Source organism: Phallusia mammillata, chromosome 4 (assembly GCF_965637545.1).
Source record: "Phallusia mammillata chromosome 4, kaPhaMamm4.hap1.1, whole genome shotgun sequence".
NCBI lineage: Eukaryota > Metazoa > Chordata > Ascidiacea > Phlebobranchia > Ascidiidae > Phallusia > Phallusia mammillata.
Genome location: NC_137255.1, coordinates 16,608,201 through 16,623,565, shown reverse-complemented (window position 1 = coordinate 16,623,565; position 15,365 = coordinate 16,608,201). Strand labels below are relative to the sequence as shown.

Genomic DNA, 15,365 nt, shown 5'->3' with positions numbered 1-15,365 from the left:
ACTTACCTCAACACTCATAAGAACATCATTGAAATTGGCAGTGCATGATGAGCAACACAGAGCTTTAAGGACACCCAGCCATTCTGCACTTAGTTCACTACATCGAGTGTTCATTTCAACACATAATGCAGCAAGAGCATTGACCCTAAAAGAACAAGGTATATTGTTATTTTTGACATTTGATAATTAAGCAAGAAAGTTACGATGCAATAAAATGCTCTTTCTGAAAAAGGCATTACACACTAACTTATTTTAACAAAAGAAATCAAAATCATTTTGGTCTTATAATATGCAATTACTTTGGTACTTTTGATTATAGATATGTGACTTGTCAGTATGACTAGCCAATCGCAGAATTTTAACAGAATAAAACATTTTTGTCAGCTACTTTATGTTGCTACAACTGTAATAAAACTAACAAATGAAAAAAATCTGAACGTAATTAACTACAAGTCATAAAGTATGTACAAAGAACAGTCTAACATGTTGTTGTAATGTCTTAATAAATACGTAAAATTTACTTTTCAAAGTCTTGTTGTCCATTACATACAGTAATTACAGCAGAACAAACAAAACTGTATCTGAAAGTCATATCGTGCAGTCGATTACTGAATCGTTCTGCAACAGACAGAGCAGACTCCACACTGGGATTTTCAATAAACTGGAGCAGAAAAGAGGGATCATATCTACAAAAAAGGGCACAGTTAACTTTGCGTAAATAAAACATCCAAGGTCAATGAAACATAAGAAATGTGCAGTAAACAAAGTTGAATTATGAAATTAACTACACTTTTAAATCTATATCTTTGCAGTGAAAAATTACACACAAGTACCTGCAGTTCGAAGTAGAAGGTTTCTTAGTTGAACATAGAGCTTGCTTGACAACGCCACTGTAACTGGAAAATGATTCCATATGTTGCAGTTTGATGTATGAAAATGAGTTGTACAAGTCATAAAGAAAAACAAGGATACTTCTGCAAATGTAGCAGCATTGTTTGAAACAAGTAAAAGTACTTGAAACTTAAAAAGTTCACTTTTATTTTTATTTACAGGTATTTTAACAATTTGTATGTTAAAAAAAACAATATGATAAGAAGGAACAACTGACACAGCTGCATGACAAAAGTTCCAATAAAATCCAACCAAATTACTATACCAAAAGTGCAAAATTGCACAAAAAATGCATGAAATGACAACCTGTCCGCAGATGTACACTGTGCGGGGTTGGAGATGCAAGTTCGCTTGGCAACAGCAAGCAGACCATCAAAAGCATCCAATGCAAGATCCGCGTTTAATGTGAGGTAACTGAAAAAAGATTTTTAGAAAAAAATGGTTGCCAAACACTGAGATAATTAACACAAATATAGACTATAAAAAGACAACACATACAAAAAAAACATATGGCCCCAAAAAACACAAAATGTTTACCTTTGATAATGCCGAAGGACTGCAACCACTTTTAAAGCTAGTTCAGTTGAATACCACTTGTGCGAAATATTTGGATGGTTGCCATGGGCATCTACTTCTTTGATGCGCCGATGTGTTTCAGCTAATAAAGGGGCAAGAATTTGACTTATTGAAACAGCAAGTCGTACCAAATCCCCAACATTTAGTGCTTCCTCCATCAGATCAAACAACAAAGTCACAACATCCAATCTTGGCAATACATTCCTAAGAAAGGGAGAGTCAGTGAAATTAATATATAAGCTATTGCTACCAGGCATAGTTTTAAATTTATAGAGCTCTTCTGGCAATTGTATTCTTATATCGACGTTTGGACGTACCATATATGTTGCCTTCTTTAGGGTAAATAACACAGAATGTGTGTAGTAAAGTGCACAATTAACAAAGAAAAAAAGAATTAAGAGTAAGCACGTCACAGCGTAATTAAAACACTGTGCGCTAACAAATGATTGGAACTCTAATCTTTGAGCAAGTAGAATGCAGTAAAATTAAGTTGTATGGAATCTATTCTAAACATTTGTGCAACAAACCCACCTCCCAGAAATGTAATTGTTGAGGGCTTGCATCAGTGTTTTACCAGCATTAGATGTGACCATATTTTGATCAAAGTAAGACAAAGCACGAAAGCGAGACAGTAATTCGCTGTGACTGGATTTGGTGGAACGCCGACTTTTCTTGTTCGGTGGGGCCCAGGTTGTGTTTGGAGTTGACTCTTCTGCAAAGTTACATGTTATTTCAAAAGTTAGTAGAGTTTCACAATCAGTGTCAACAGTTTCGTGCTCAAGTTTGCATTCAACTGACCAGATTTATCTTCAAGGTCTCTTTTGTTTTGGACCAGTTTCATCAGGTGCCTGTTCACTTTTTTTACAGCTTGTTTCACTTCTGATTTTTGTCGACCAGCACCGTACAAAACCATAAGACGTTGATTCCATTCATGCTGAACACCATCCTCCTATATAAAGGCAATTAATTTTTTTATAAAGTCACGCTATTAAAGCCTATACTTCAGTATTGTTAAGTATTGCAATTCTAAAATGCAAATGCCCATAACTTTGAGCTCACAACAAATGTGCAACACACAAGTACTTAAAAATAGATTGTCCTAAGCATTACTTTTTAACATTGTATGATGGTAACAACCAACAGTCACAGTTATCACTCCTTCATACCTGGAATGGGATTGGAAAGTGAGTAACATACTGGACATGTCGGGGATGGTTGTATCCCCATATTGCCCCTTGGACCATTCTAGCACCCCGCATTTGGGATGTACCACCTTTGTGTCTGGTTGCTGCATCTCCTTGTCTCTCAGTCTTAACAGCATCCAGGAAATGCCTGGTTTAGAAAAGTCAAATGGTCAAAGTTGACAAAAGTAATATAACAGAAATGCACCAGCTGTGTGAAAGCCACAACATATTAGGGGTATTTTTTCAGATGAAAATTAATTTGGTATTATAACCAACCTGTCAGCTCTTGAATCAGGACTGAACACACTCTCTGTTGCTTGCAGAAACTCCATGTCATTTACTTCCATTTTGACATCGTGCATGCTACGGACACTAGATGGATCCTCCTCATCCACTTCCATCCTTGGATCCTATGATAAGGTTTAATTTCACTAACTAATGATTTGTTTAATTCAAAATTGGGTTGATAGAAGTCCAGTATATGCTTTTCTTTAGTACAAAGTAGGGATGGGCCAAAACCGCAAATGTTCTGTTTGGTCCAGTGCCGAGCTTCTCATGTTAATGCCCGGTGCTCGAGCACGTTTGGTGCATTGTGACGTCATGAACATTCCCTATTCCACGCTAGTTTTGTAGCTTTCCGAGGTCCCTTATGTCACCAGTGGTGTACTAAGTTGTACAGCCCCGGAAGTACGCGTTTTCCACAATCTATCGCATTTAAAACAACAGTTATTTTTCTTCTTGGATACCCTTTCTAACACCAGTTATCTTTGCAGGGCATGAATGTGCAAATTTAATGCTGGGGTCAGTTTGTGCAACTACTCAGCCGAGCGATGCTTGGTAATGAGTACTCCGGTTTTTTCTCTTGGCTCGGCCCATCTCTAGTACAAAGCATTACATCTTTCAATGTTTAGTGCAGTGGTTCTCAACCAGTGGGCCATGGCCCACTGGTGGGCCATGGAAGCATTTTGATTGGGCCACAGACCAACCAAATAGAAAGCTTTATTTATAAATTTACTTTCATTTGTGTCACTACATTCAATTTTACAAGAATAATGGCTTGTGGAGGAAGTGAGAAGGAATGTAAATTAATTTAAATTAATCTATTTGCAGTATGAAGTTACTTTAAGTTTCTGCAACCCCGTATGTTTATGATGTAATAAACTACTTTGTAATTACAATAAAGCCAGATAATAGCAGCATATGCATCGTCCAATTACCCGGTCGTAACTGAAAGTGCTTGATTAAAGAAGGGAAAGTGCTGTTTTATGATTTTTGCATCAAGTTTTTAATCTGTTTGAAATATGTTCTGCAGTTTTTGTTTTAAACCTATTTTATAGTTGTTTTCTTTCTATCATAAAAATTTACTGGGCCACAGAATTTTTGTGCAATGAAAGTGGGCCACGAAAGTAAAAAGGTTGAGAACCACTGGTTTAGTGTCTAATGAAATTTTGTGACTACCAGTTTTGCATAGTGTTCACATTATAGTTCTATACAAGATCAAAAATAAAGATGAGTTTGACTAAGAGTAGACCCATTTTGCTCTTTTTCATGTGAATAACTGCAATCTAACAGCAAGGTTTAGGTTTTTAGAGTGCAAAAGAACAGAATTTGTGATCCATATGCTGGCACAACATCACTTACCATGTGTTTTCCCAACACAGAAGTTGGTTTGTTGCTGGACAAATTCATGTCATCATTTTGTGGGCTGTTGACCTTGTACACCGGCAATGAAGTGATTTGGTCTATTTTGGAACACAACATGAACAAACAGTTTTACGGAGTGCACATACTTTTTTGATCAGTAACAAACCTGGTGTAATGTCACCCCTTGATATGAGAATGTTAATGTATTGTAAATGGGAGAAAACTCCATGCTCAATGAGCTCAGTGAAAAGAAGTACCAGGTTTTTGAAAGCCTGTAGTTGTTTCGTATCTTCTGGGTCCTCTGCAAAAGAACAAATAACATTTTTCAACACAAAAAGATGAATGCTACTGCTAGTAGAAAGCCTTCAGATTTACACACCTACACTGGAGTATAGCAGTTTGGAACTTTCTGTAGTTTGGAACTTTTTGTACATTTGAAGTTTAGTGTATTTTACAATTTTTTCACACTAAGTCACCTCTATCATTTACCATTCAGATTCAACCTATTGTCAGAAATTGTAAGAAAACATACTTAGTTCAGGGGCTTGAGAGTCCAAGAACGACACAAGCAGGTTCTGGAAGTATGGGGTGGTATTGGCAGATGTCTGTGTTGTTTGCACAGGTTCTACTGGTGCAGTTGTGTCAGCTTGGTTTGGATTGCTAACATTGAGGCTGTTTTGTGAAATATCAGCAGTTCCATCATCTGTGGTTTGCTCATAATGTGCCTGTTGATGGGCAACAGACAATATGGTAATGCATGTCAGTGAATTTTAAACTATCTAATGTACGACAGAGATATCCCAGTGTGCCATGCAAGATCTGTTTTTGCAATTTTTACTTAAGCTTTTTGGGTCTAACAATAATACCTGGATGTGCATTACAATAGTAAAACCTCATTTTTTATATCATTTGTTACAGAAGACAGTCTCAACCATCACATATAAGTAAGTTTATTAAATAACTTTTGTGTTTTTATTTACTAGTGTTTTATTAATTAACTAAGTGTTTTAGCCTGTCAAGCAGTGGTTCTCAAACTTTTTAAACATGCAGCGCATTGAAAACTAAAATTTCATTCCTCGGCACAGTTCGCAGGTAAACATAACAAAACTTGTTCAAATAATGTTAATTTTCAACTTTAGTGTGGTGATAAGAGATGATTTTCATCATCAAAAATGAGCTTTGAAATGTTGTCATGCACACCAGTGTTTTGCCATAAAGTCCTAAAACACCAGGAAATGTTTGTAAATTAAAATAGGAAATACTTCGCGGCACATTTGGAAGTTTCTCACGGTACACTAGTGTGCTGTGGCACACAGTTTGAGAATCACTGCTGTAACATGTGTAATAGTTTGTTAGTATGTCGCAAGCTTAAAAAAATGTTTAAGAAACACTGATGCTCATTGGGATACTACCAGAGTATAGATCTTGGGGGAAGTGTAAAACAAAACATTTTTCAGTGTCGAAATAAAAGCATTGTTTAACAAACCTGTCTCAGGTCAAGTAATTTAGCCACAACAGCAGCACGATGTTCTCCCAGACGTTTAGCAGTGATTGCCCATTCACATAAAAGACCAATAACAGCTTGTTCACATGCTTTTGTCATCTACAAAAATGAAAAAAAATCAAGACCAAAACTTGATTGGTGGCTTTGGGTATAAGCAAAAGGTGTTTCATCGACCATACATGCTTAGTTGTATTGAACTTGCTTTATAAGGCAAATAATGTAGTTGGTTTGTTAAGCACTAACCTGCATTTCGTTGTGATCTTTGGCATTTATTTGGTCAAAGATTTTATGATACAATGAGTCCAAGGGATCACCTCTGTCAAAGTTTTGCTTGTCCAGTGCTTCAAGTGATATAAGAACCCGATTGATTGTGTGACCTTTCAGAACAAATAGAAATTTGTTTAAACCTAAAATTCCATGCAAGTGATCTAACATAACAAATTTCTGATACCAGCTGTTGATTCCTGACACTTATCAGATGACCAATGCATTTCAGCAGCTGATGATCTTCTAATAATCTCTGCCTCACGTTCCTTCATTGCAGCCCTGTGAAGTACAAAAAAATAACATACTAATATGTATGCTCACATTTAACTTCATAATAGTAAGTAACAAAAGATCAATAAACCTTGTAGCAAGATCAAGTTCTACAGCATCAGTATCTTCCTTCGCAACTTCTGGGAGTAGGAGAGAAGATGGAGGGCAGGGAAGTAGATCAAGAGGAGAGCCACAAATCTTAGAGTCGCCAGGTGGATACCATACTAAGGCACCAGTACAGGTTAGGGCTGTAACTTGAATGATGCATCCCAGTGTGTGGACAATGGGCTCTAAATAGCTTGGAAATGATTGTTTTAACTGGGCTTCAGTTGGATTGAGATTGTTCATTGGTAGTTGGTTGTTTGGTTGGTTTGCAGGAGTGTTCCGTCTGATAGAACAATGAAGTCATATAAATAACTCTGAAAAATTCTTTTTTTGTCACTTTCTAATGTATTTTCAGAATCCTGTAGCCCACTTTTTTATCATCACAACTAGCTTTTCTAATTGTAGGCCTACTATGCCACAAACATGCATTGTGTCATTGTGTAATGACATTTTTCAACTTCAACCAGTTTTAATTGAAATTTTTCTGCTGAACAATAACCAACAAGCTTTCACTCTATGAACAACTGAGAAACACTGGCTTAAGCAAATTAAGCATGCTTGTCTATGTTTTTACCCAGATGGCGTAGTGGGTGTGCCAGAACGAGACGATTTCCCATCCATAAAAATCCAGTTCAAATGATGAGCAGCAGCAAATGACATTCGTCGTGACAACAGCAAGTTCATGGACACCTCCTGGTAATATAAAAACGTAAAAGAATTTTAAAGTGACATCTGTGTAATGTGTGTTTCCTGCTTTGTACCCATTTCTTAGCAAAAGTAATCAATTTTTTAACAATTGAAACCAGGCTAAGTATGTTGTTTGGACTTTAATATTTATTTTGACTGAATTTTATGTGGATGTTTTTATTAAATACATGAAAATTGTTCGGGAACTAAAAAATAATTTATTTGATGAAACTTGTTTAAGGTTTACCTGAAAATAATTTGTTTGCAACAGAAACTGTTGGGTCAAAATAATAATTAGCCAACTTACTTCAATATATTGCAGAACAAATGGCATAAAGTAGCTCAAGGCAATCTCATCATACATTGGAATAGCCTCAAATGTTTCAACCACCCAAGTAAGAAACTCATGTCTATCAAACAAACCCTAAAACACAAAGAGGCAGGTTTTTAGAATTAACATTTAAAAAAAGTGAATGACATGACAATCTCTTTGTGTTAAACAATTTTTAGGCAAAATTAGTGATGCAAATTAGAATGCTAAACAATTATATATATAAGTTTCAAAGATAGATTTTCTACTGAGCAAAATTGTTTTTAGCTTACCTCAGTATACATGTGATGGGCAAGATTACTAATATATTTAAGTTGCTTTTCTAAGTCATCCCTTGTGAGGACGGTTTGACTTCCCAACACTCCCTGGACAGTGCCCAGAGTCTTGCTTAAGCCGGTGTTACCAAACCCATTTGCAAAGGCACTGCCATTTAACACAGAGCTGTTGTCCTTGTTTAGTTTGGCAAGTTGTTCCCTCATAAATTTACATATTGCTTGAGTCCAATCTGAATACACTGTTGTTAAAAATGCACCAACTGGAATGGAGAAATGTTTTTAAGAACACATTTTTAATTGCAGAGTGGCATTCCCTGTATATCATTGTCAGAAATTTCCCAACTACCTTACACATGGTAAAACATTACCTTTGCAAATATTCAAAAATCTCACCCATTTATGTGTCTTAGTAATCAAAGTTGCAGTAAACTAGAAGGGTGGCTTAGCACATATTGCCCTTGCATATACACTATAAACTATTTTAAAACATAAATATATTTCCAATGCTTATTTTGTATTGGGTCCCATATTAGCCATGGTCTTTTATAACTTTAGTCGTTTCTGCAGGCAAAAACTCATGGGTCCCCACACATGCAAAGTTGAAAATAATGCAATTCAAGAGATAACCATGAGAAAGTCGGGTGTTGTAAAGTAAAACACAGTGATCGGCACTGGGCTTAAATAATAATACTATGTAGAATACAAACTATAAAATTAGATTTACCCCAAGTATTGTTTGAAGTATGTCCTATTTAACGTTTTAAAAAACTGACCCATTTTAGGTGGCTAGTAGGGCAACTAATTGGGTTCGACGCACAAACTAAAAAATATATAAAAACCACAATGACTCAGTCAATAGTACTGCAAAATTTCAGCCCAATCCGCCAATGTTTAAAATTTCGACCACTAGAGGTGTTTTGAGCAACAACCGTTACTGTTTTTGACGTCATAGGGCTGTTGACAAGCCCCTAACTGCCATGGCGCAAAAACGACCACCAAGCAACATACAACTGGTTGCCCTTGTAACACTATTGCTCCTAAGAAATCTTTCGTTTGTGGTGCCCAGTAACATACAAATACGTTTTACACTTTAGGGGCTTGTGGGGTAAATGTTAGGACTACAGGGTTGAACACAACAATCGACACCTATAAATGGCATACTATACAAGAAATCCAAATTTCAGCCAATTCTGACACTGTTTAAAAACTCACCCATTTTAGGGGGCTAGCGCGGTAAATACTGGGGTTATCAACAAAAACAAAGTGGGATGCACATCTACATGAATATATCTACCATCTGTGTAAATTTCAGCCAAATCCATCAAACATTTGATGGAAAAACGAGTCAGACAAACTTTGGGTAAAAAGACCCATTTTAGGAGGCGAGCGGGGTAAATACTGGGGTTATCAACAAAAACAAAGTGGGATGCACATCTACATAACTATATCTACCATCTGTGTAAATTTCAGCCAAATCCATCAAACATTTGATGGAAAAACGAGTCGGACAAACTTCGGGGGAAAAATACCCATTTTAGGGGGCTAGCGGGGTAAATACTGGGGCTATCAACAAAAACAAAGTGGGATGCACATCTACATAACTATATCTACCATCTGTGTAAATTTCAGCCAAATCCATCAAACATTTGATAGAAAAACGAGCCGGACAAACTTTGGGAAGAAAAAAAAAGGAAGAAAAACAAACAAAAACAATTCGAGTAAAATCAATATGTGTCCCCTTCAGGGAACTCAAGTGCAAGTTTCTATTGTACTGGCAAAAGAATACAGCATTAAAACTACACACAGCCCATATTTTTTTTATTCAAGAACAGCATTGAGAATTTATTTACCAAGGTTGGGGTCATTGTTGGGTCTTTTTTTGCTTTTCACCTCAGTCTGAATTAAATAGTACATAGCAGTCATTTTGATAAACCATGCAGCTCGCACCAGAGGAACATCATACTCCGCTAATATCTGCAAATAATGCTGTAAGCTTAGCCAATGTACACAAATATGATAATTGCACATTCTGTTTATTTGCATAAGAATTGTAAATCCCAAGTCTATTGTTTAACACTTTCAGTGCGTTTAACGTATATTTATGTCAAAAGACGTTGTGCGCAGAGTGCAGATTGACGGTAATTTACATCAACCGCACTGAAAGTGTTAAGAAACAGAAGCTAACAAAGTATTTTGGTTGTTCGCATAAAAATGATTACTACATAAAATATGTATTTAACCTGATGTGTCTATAGCAGTGCTTGTCAACCTTTTTTTGAAATGGTACACCCTTTGAATGTTTATTCAAAAATTGTACACCCAAAAAACTGTAACTTGTTGTTAACTTTTGAATGCAAAAAAACACTAGAATAGTGGTTTTCCTATATATTGCCAGTTTATATATACTACATCATATTTAACCATGTATCACATATACCATTTACTATATTTATAATAGATATATATTTGGCATTGGGTACCTATCTTTTTCCTGGCACTTTATAACATAATTGTTTCTGCAAGCATAATCAAATGGGTCCCCACACATATGCATATGCGATTTGGTAACAGTAAAAATAGGGCACAATCATTGTTAGATATTTACCAATTTACTATACACATCGTTTGATCTACACATATGATTGTTTTTGCAAGCAAAAACAAATGGGTCCCCACACGTGCATTTGTGCGGATTTAACGTCCTGGTTATATTTAGATTCTTAAGAAAAAACTTAACCAACTTTAGCAATAACCCAGCTTTAAAAGTTTTGTCCGTATTCTTTTTGCATCATTATTGTCATATAATTACAAAAAAACAGTACATAAGAACGAGAAAAATACTTTTAATTTAATCTCATGCTTTGACCTTGATATTGTCGTTCAAGGTCAGTTTTTAACACAATTTTCCACAATTGAAAATATGCTTGATACTTAATAAAACGACATAGCATAGCTGCGCAAAAACAGCTGATTTCTAATCACCGAAACGACTGTCTCGTAAAACGTCTGTCCGGACGTCAAGCTGAGCAATCCCGCTGCATTCACCCGCCTTAATCGTAAACAAGTGAATTACTCCCTTGAGAGTTGAGACTTCTATCTGACTGACAGTGTACACATATTATGGGCTGTAAAAGTAACTATTTGGCCGATTAAGACAAAATTTTAAGTACTGAAAGAATCACCTAGAATACCTTACATTGCACCAACCAACAAACCATGAAACTCTCAGATTATGTACTTTAGTCAGTACAGCCGTTTTTAATTTTTTTTTTGGGGGGGGAGGCTGTGGGTGAACCACTGGGTCGTTTGGGGTCAAACTTCAGGAGGATCAAATTTGGAACAATAACTAACATCTGTGCAAATTTGAATAAATATAAAGCACTCTTTCTTGACCAAACGCATTTAACAAACCAGCGTTAGACAGAAATGAATATTTGGGGGTTTAAGGGGTGAAAATGGGTGAATCGAAAAAAAAGATACAAAATTCTTTGAAATATCTTATATTGCACCAAACAACACAGCATATCACTCAGAGATGCTGTACTTCAGTCAGTACAGCCGTTTTTAAAAAAATACGTTTTGGGGGCCTGCGGGTGAACCGCTGGGTCATTTGGGGTCAAACTTCAGGAGGATCAAATTTGGATTAATAACTAACATTTGTGTAAATTTTATTAAATTTGGAGCACTCTTTCTTGACCAAACGCGTTTAACAAACCAGCATTAGACAGAAAAAAGAAAATAAAAATACGGACAAAAACAATATGTGTCCCCTTCATAGAAGGGGACCATAATAACCTACTGCAAACAATTGTTTAACATTTCAGCACATTGGGGCTTGTATTTCTGGCCTAAAACTTATTATTTTGGGGTTTAAGGGGTAAACATGGGTGAATCCAATAAAAAGTTACAAAATTCTTTAGAATAGCTTACATTGAATCAACCTACAAAGCATGAAACCCTCAGATTATGGACTTGGGTCAGTACAGCCGTTTTTAATTTTTTTTCGTTTTGGGGGCCTGTGGGTGAACCGCTGGGTCGTTTGGGGTCAAACTTCAGGAGGATCAAATTCGGAACAATAACTAACATCTGTGCAAATTTGAATCCATTTAAAGCACTCTTTTTTGACCAAATGCATTTAACAAACCAGCGTTAGACAGAAACGAATAATTACTACCTTGAGATTTAAAACTTCTATCTGACTGACAGTGTACACATGTTATGGACTGTAAAAGTAACTATTTGGCCGATTAAGGCATTTTTTAAAAAACTAAACGAATAACCTACTGCAAACAATTGTTTAACATTTCAGCACATTAGGGCTTGTATTTCTGGCCTAAAACTTATTATTTTGGGGTTTAAGGGGTAAACATGGGTGAATCCAATAAAAAGTTACAAAATTCTTTAGAATAGCTCACATTGAACCAACCAACAAAGCATGAAACTCTCAGATTATGGACTTGGGTCAGTACAGCCGTTTTTAATTTTTTTCGTTTTGGGGGCCTGTGGGTGAACCGCTGGGTCGTTTGGGGTCAAACTTCAGGTTTAAATTCGGAACAATAACTAACATCTGTGCAAATTTGAATAAATTTAAAGCACTCTTTCTTGACCAAACGCATTTAACAAACCAGCATTAGACAGAAATAAATATTTGGGGGTTTAAGGGGTGGAAATGGGTGAATCGAAAAAAAAGATACAAAATTCTTTGAAATATCTTATACTGCACCAAACAACACAGCATATCACTCAGAGATGCTGTACTTTAGTCAGTACAGCCGTTTTTAAAAAAAATACGTTTTGGGGACCTGCGGATGAACCACTGGGTCATTTGGGGTCAAACTTCAGGAGGATCAAATTTGGATTAATAACTAACATTTGTGTAAATTTTATTAAATTTGGAGCACTCTTTCTTGACCAAACGCGTTTAACAAACCAGCGTTAGACAGAAAAAAAATACGGACAAAAACAATATGTGTCCCCTTCATAGAAGGGGACCCATAATAACCTACTGCAAACAATTGTTTAACATTTCAGCACATTGGGGCTTGTATTTCTGGCCTAAAACTTATTATTTTGGGGTTTAAGGGGTAAACATGGGTGAATCCAATAAAAAGTTACAAAATTCTTTAGAATAGCTCACATTGAACCAACCAACAAAGCATGAAACCCTCAGATTATGGACTTGGGTCAGTACAGCCGTTTTTATTTTTTTTCGTTTTGGGGGCCTGTGGGTGAACCGCTGGGTCGTTTGGGGTCAAACTTCAGGTTTAAATTCGGAACAATAACTAACATCTGTGCAAATTTGAATAAATTTAAAGCACTCTTTCTTGACCAAACGCATTTAACAAACCAGTGTTAGACAGAAACGAATATTTTGGGGTTTAAGGGGTGAAAATGGGTAAATCTTTTTTTAAGGTACAAAATTCTTTGAAATACCTTATATTGCACCAAACAACAAAGCATATAACTCCTAAATGAAGTATCTGAGCAAGTATAGCCGTTTTAAAAATTTCACGTTTTGAGGGGCTGTGGGGGAACCGAGGGATCAAACGGGGTCAAAATTCACATGGACCATCTTTAGACCAATATCTATAACGTGTGTAAATTTGAAAAAGTTTGAACCATTCTTTCTTGACCAAAACGTGGGAACAAATCCGAGTTAGAAAGAAAAAAAAAGAAAAAAGAATATATAGACAAAAACAATATATATGTGTTCCCTTTCAGGGAAGGGGACCCATAATGACTAACAGGAGAAATAATAAATTATGACGTCACAAATAGAATATAGTAATACATAAGCTACATACACTTGAGATACAGTTGTATTGTACACTCCAGTGAGTCTGCTCTAAAACACAAACTTGCCTGTTATGATGCTGGCCATAGGTGGATTGTTTCTGGTACACACCAGTACACCCCAACAAAGTGGTACACCCTTTAAAGTTATGGTACACCCTGGGGTGTACAATACACCCGTTGAAAAGCACTGGTCTATACCATCAGTTGGATCTTATGACTTGTGCCTACCTGAAATATATCTTCTTTTTTGTTCATTCCTGGCACTTTTCTGCTCAAGTAACGCAATGACTGGTTGCCACCCAATTCTTTAAACCATGATTGCAAGTGGCTTGGACTTGTCGTCTTTAATCAAACATACAGCAAGATGATTAGAGCACAACTTTACAAACTCACCTTCTAGGTAAGATATAAATAACTTACCACAAAAAAGTTTTCTTTGAAAACCTGAGGTCTCTTTTTTCCATCATCATTAAAAGTGTTGCAGATTTGCTTTTGTGTCAGAATTGTGTTGAAACTTTGACTGATCTGCAACAAATCACAGGTGATTAACTGCAACTACAATTTATAGGTATGCAATGACACAAAATAGAAATGCTACGCACAAAACTTACAATAAACAAACTAATAAAGGATTGTCTCTGCAAATCGATAGAGAAGGTATAATTGACACAATTGTGAGCATAGTACAGAAATATATATATATATACCTTATTTGCATCTATAGTGTACAAATGGGCACTGGAGTGTTCATCAGAAATTGCTGGATGATCAATGAATCCCTGTTTTACATTAACACTGGTCAACTCATCCTCTTTCTGCTTGGGTTCCTGTTAAAAAGTTTTTGGGTAAAGAAAATTAGAGAAGAGCATTATTGTATTAAATGTTCAATACCACATTTCTAGTTTTAGTAGTTAAATATCTTCCATTTATATAGTCTTGTAGCGAGGTGTATAGTGAGAGAGGCCGCTACAGTCTCAACATTTTACATGTTTGTCTTTCTTTTTACCTTCTTGATATAGTGTCAGATTGCGAACAGATTACATCACAATCATTCAGTATAGGTAATAAAGAAAGAAACACTTTTGGATTCAATTTAAATTGGTGCAATTGGATTCAATTTTCCCAAACGTTTGACAGCAAATGTAACAATATATCTCACAAAACCTCTTAAATCATACTATTTATAGATTTATTACTGTATAATAGATTTATTACTGTATAATAGATTTATTACTGTATAATAGATTTATTCAATACCTCTCCATGATAAGCTAAAACTAAACTAATCACAATAAAGCTTTAGTCAAAATAGTTATGGCCACAAATTAGTCAGTTCAAGTAACAGTTTGCTGTAATTGCTTTTCTGCTTTTAACAACAACATAGCGTAGTTGTAGGCTGTAATTATGTATTTGTAGTATACTTTAGGTCGTGTAAAACAGTTGTACTTCCATATCCTTGTAGTCAATTTGCGAATATCAAAGTTTCAATGATAAACTGTGGATAAATAACCAACAGGTGTAAAATATTCCTTACTTGTGGGTATACATCTGGTGGTCCAAGTTTTGGTCTTTTTAGGTTTCTGTTCTCCAAAAACGCGTTCAAGGCAATAGTGCTACTTGAAGGCATGGCTTGGACTTGTTTCGTTCACAAGAACAAACGAAACAACTTCTGCCAAACAAGTTTAAAGCAGGCTTGAATAATAAGTTAATTGGATGTTTAGACCATCGGTTATTTTTTACCGTACACCTTCAACAAAGAGTAGAAAAATTAATGAACTGTATGTTACATCTTTCTTTCTAACATCAGCCAACTGCGTATTCAAGTTACAAACCGC

The 15,365-nt window shown here is 35.8% G+C and overlaps 1 protein-coding gene across 1 annotated transcript in view; it reads right to left on the bottom strand.

The window, feature by feature from the left end:
* LOC145222588 (mediator of RNA polymerase II transcription subunit 12-like protein) overlaps nt 1-15,365 on the bottom strand; it is a 24,889-nt gene extending 9,524 nt beyond the window's left edge. Inside the window, exons 1-24 of the mRNA XM_080088742.1 lie at nt 15,065-15,365; nt 14,238-14,357; nt 13,951-14,055; nt 13,759-13,872; nt 9,585-9,708; nt 7,732-7,973; nt 7,436-7,552; nt 7,016-7,134; nt 6,428-6,724; nt 6,251-6,345; nt 6,043-6,176; nt 5,782-5,898; nt 4,828-5,020; nt 4,462-4,596; nt 4,293-4,393; nt 2,928-3,061; nt 2,634-2,799; nt 2,266-2,416; nt 1,999-2,179; nt 1,429-1,671; nt 1,198-1,305; nt 834-974; nt 522-686; nt 7-145 (exon numbers count right to left, since the gene is read on the bottom strand). Of these exons, the coding sequence (XP_079944868.1) occupies nt 7-145; nt 522-686; nt 834-974; nt 1,198-1,305; nt 1,429-1,671; nt 1,999-2,179; nt 2,266-2,416; nt 2,634-2,799; nt 2,928-3,061; nt 4,293-4,393; nt 4,462-4,596; nt 4,828-5,020; nt 5,782-5,898; nt 6,043-6,176; nt 6,251-6,345; nt 6,428-6,724; nt 7,016-7,134; nt 7,436-7,552; nt 7,732-7,973; nt 9,585-9,708; nt 13,759-13,872; nt 13,951-14,055; nt 14,238-14,357; nt 15,065-15,157 (3,534 nt within the window). The 5' untranslated portion in view covers nt 15,158-15,365. The remainder of the gene's footprint in view (nt 1-6; nt 146-521; nt 687-833; nt 975-1,197; nt 1,306-1,428; nt 1,672-1,998; nt 2,180-2,265; nt 2,417-2,633; nt 2,800-2,927; nt 3,062-4,292; nt 4,394-4,461; nt 4,597-4,827; nt 5,021-5,781; nt 5,899-6,042; nt 6,177-6,250; nt 6,346-6,427; nt 6,725-7,015; nt 7,135-7,435; nt 7,553-7,731; nt 7,974-9,584; nt 9,709-13,758; nt 13,873-13,950; nt 14,056-14,237; nt 14,358-15,064) is intronic.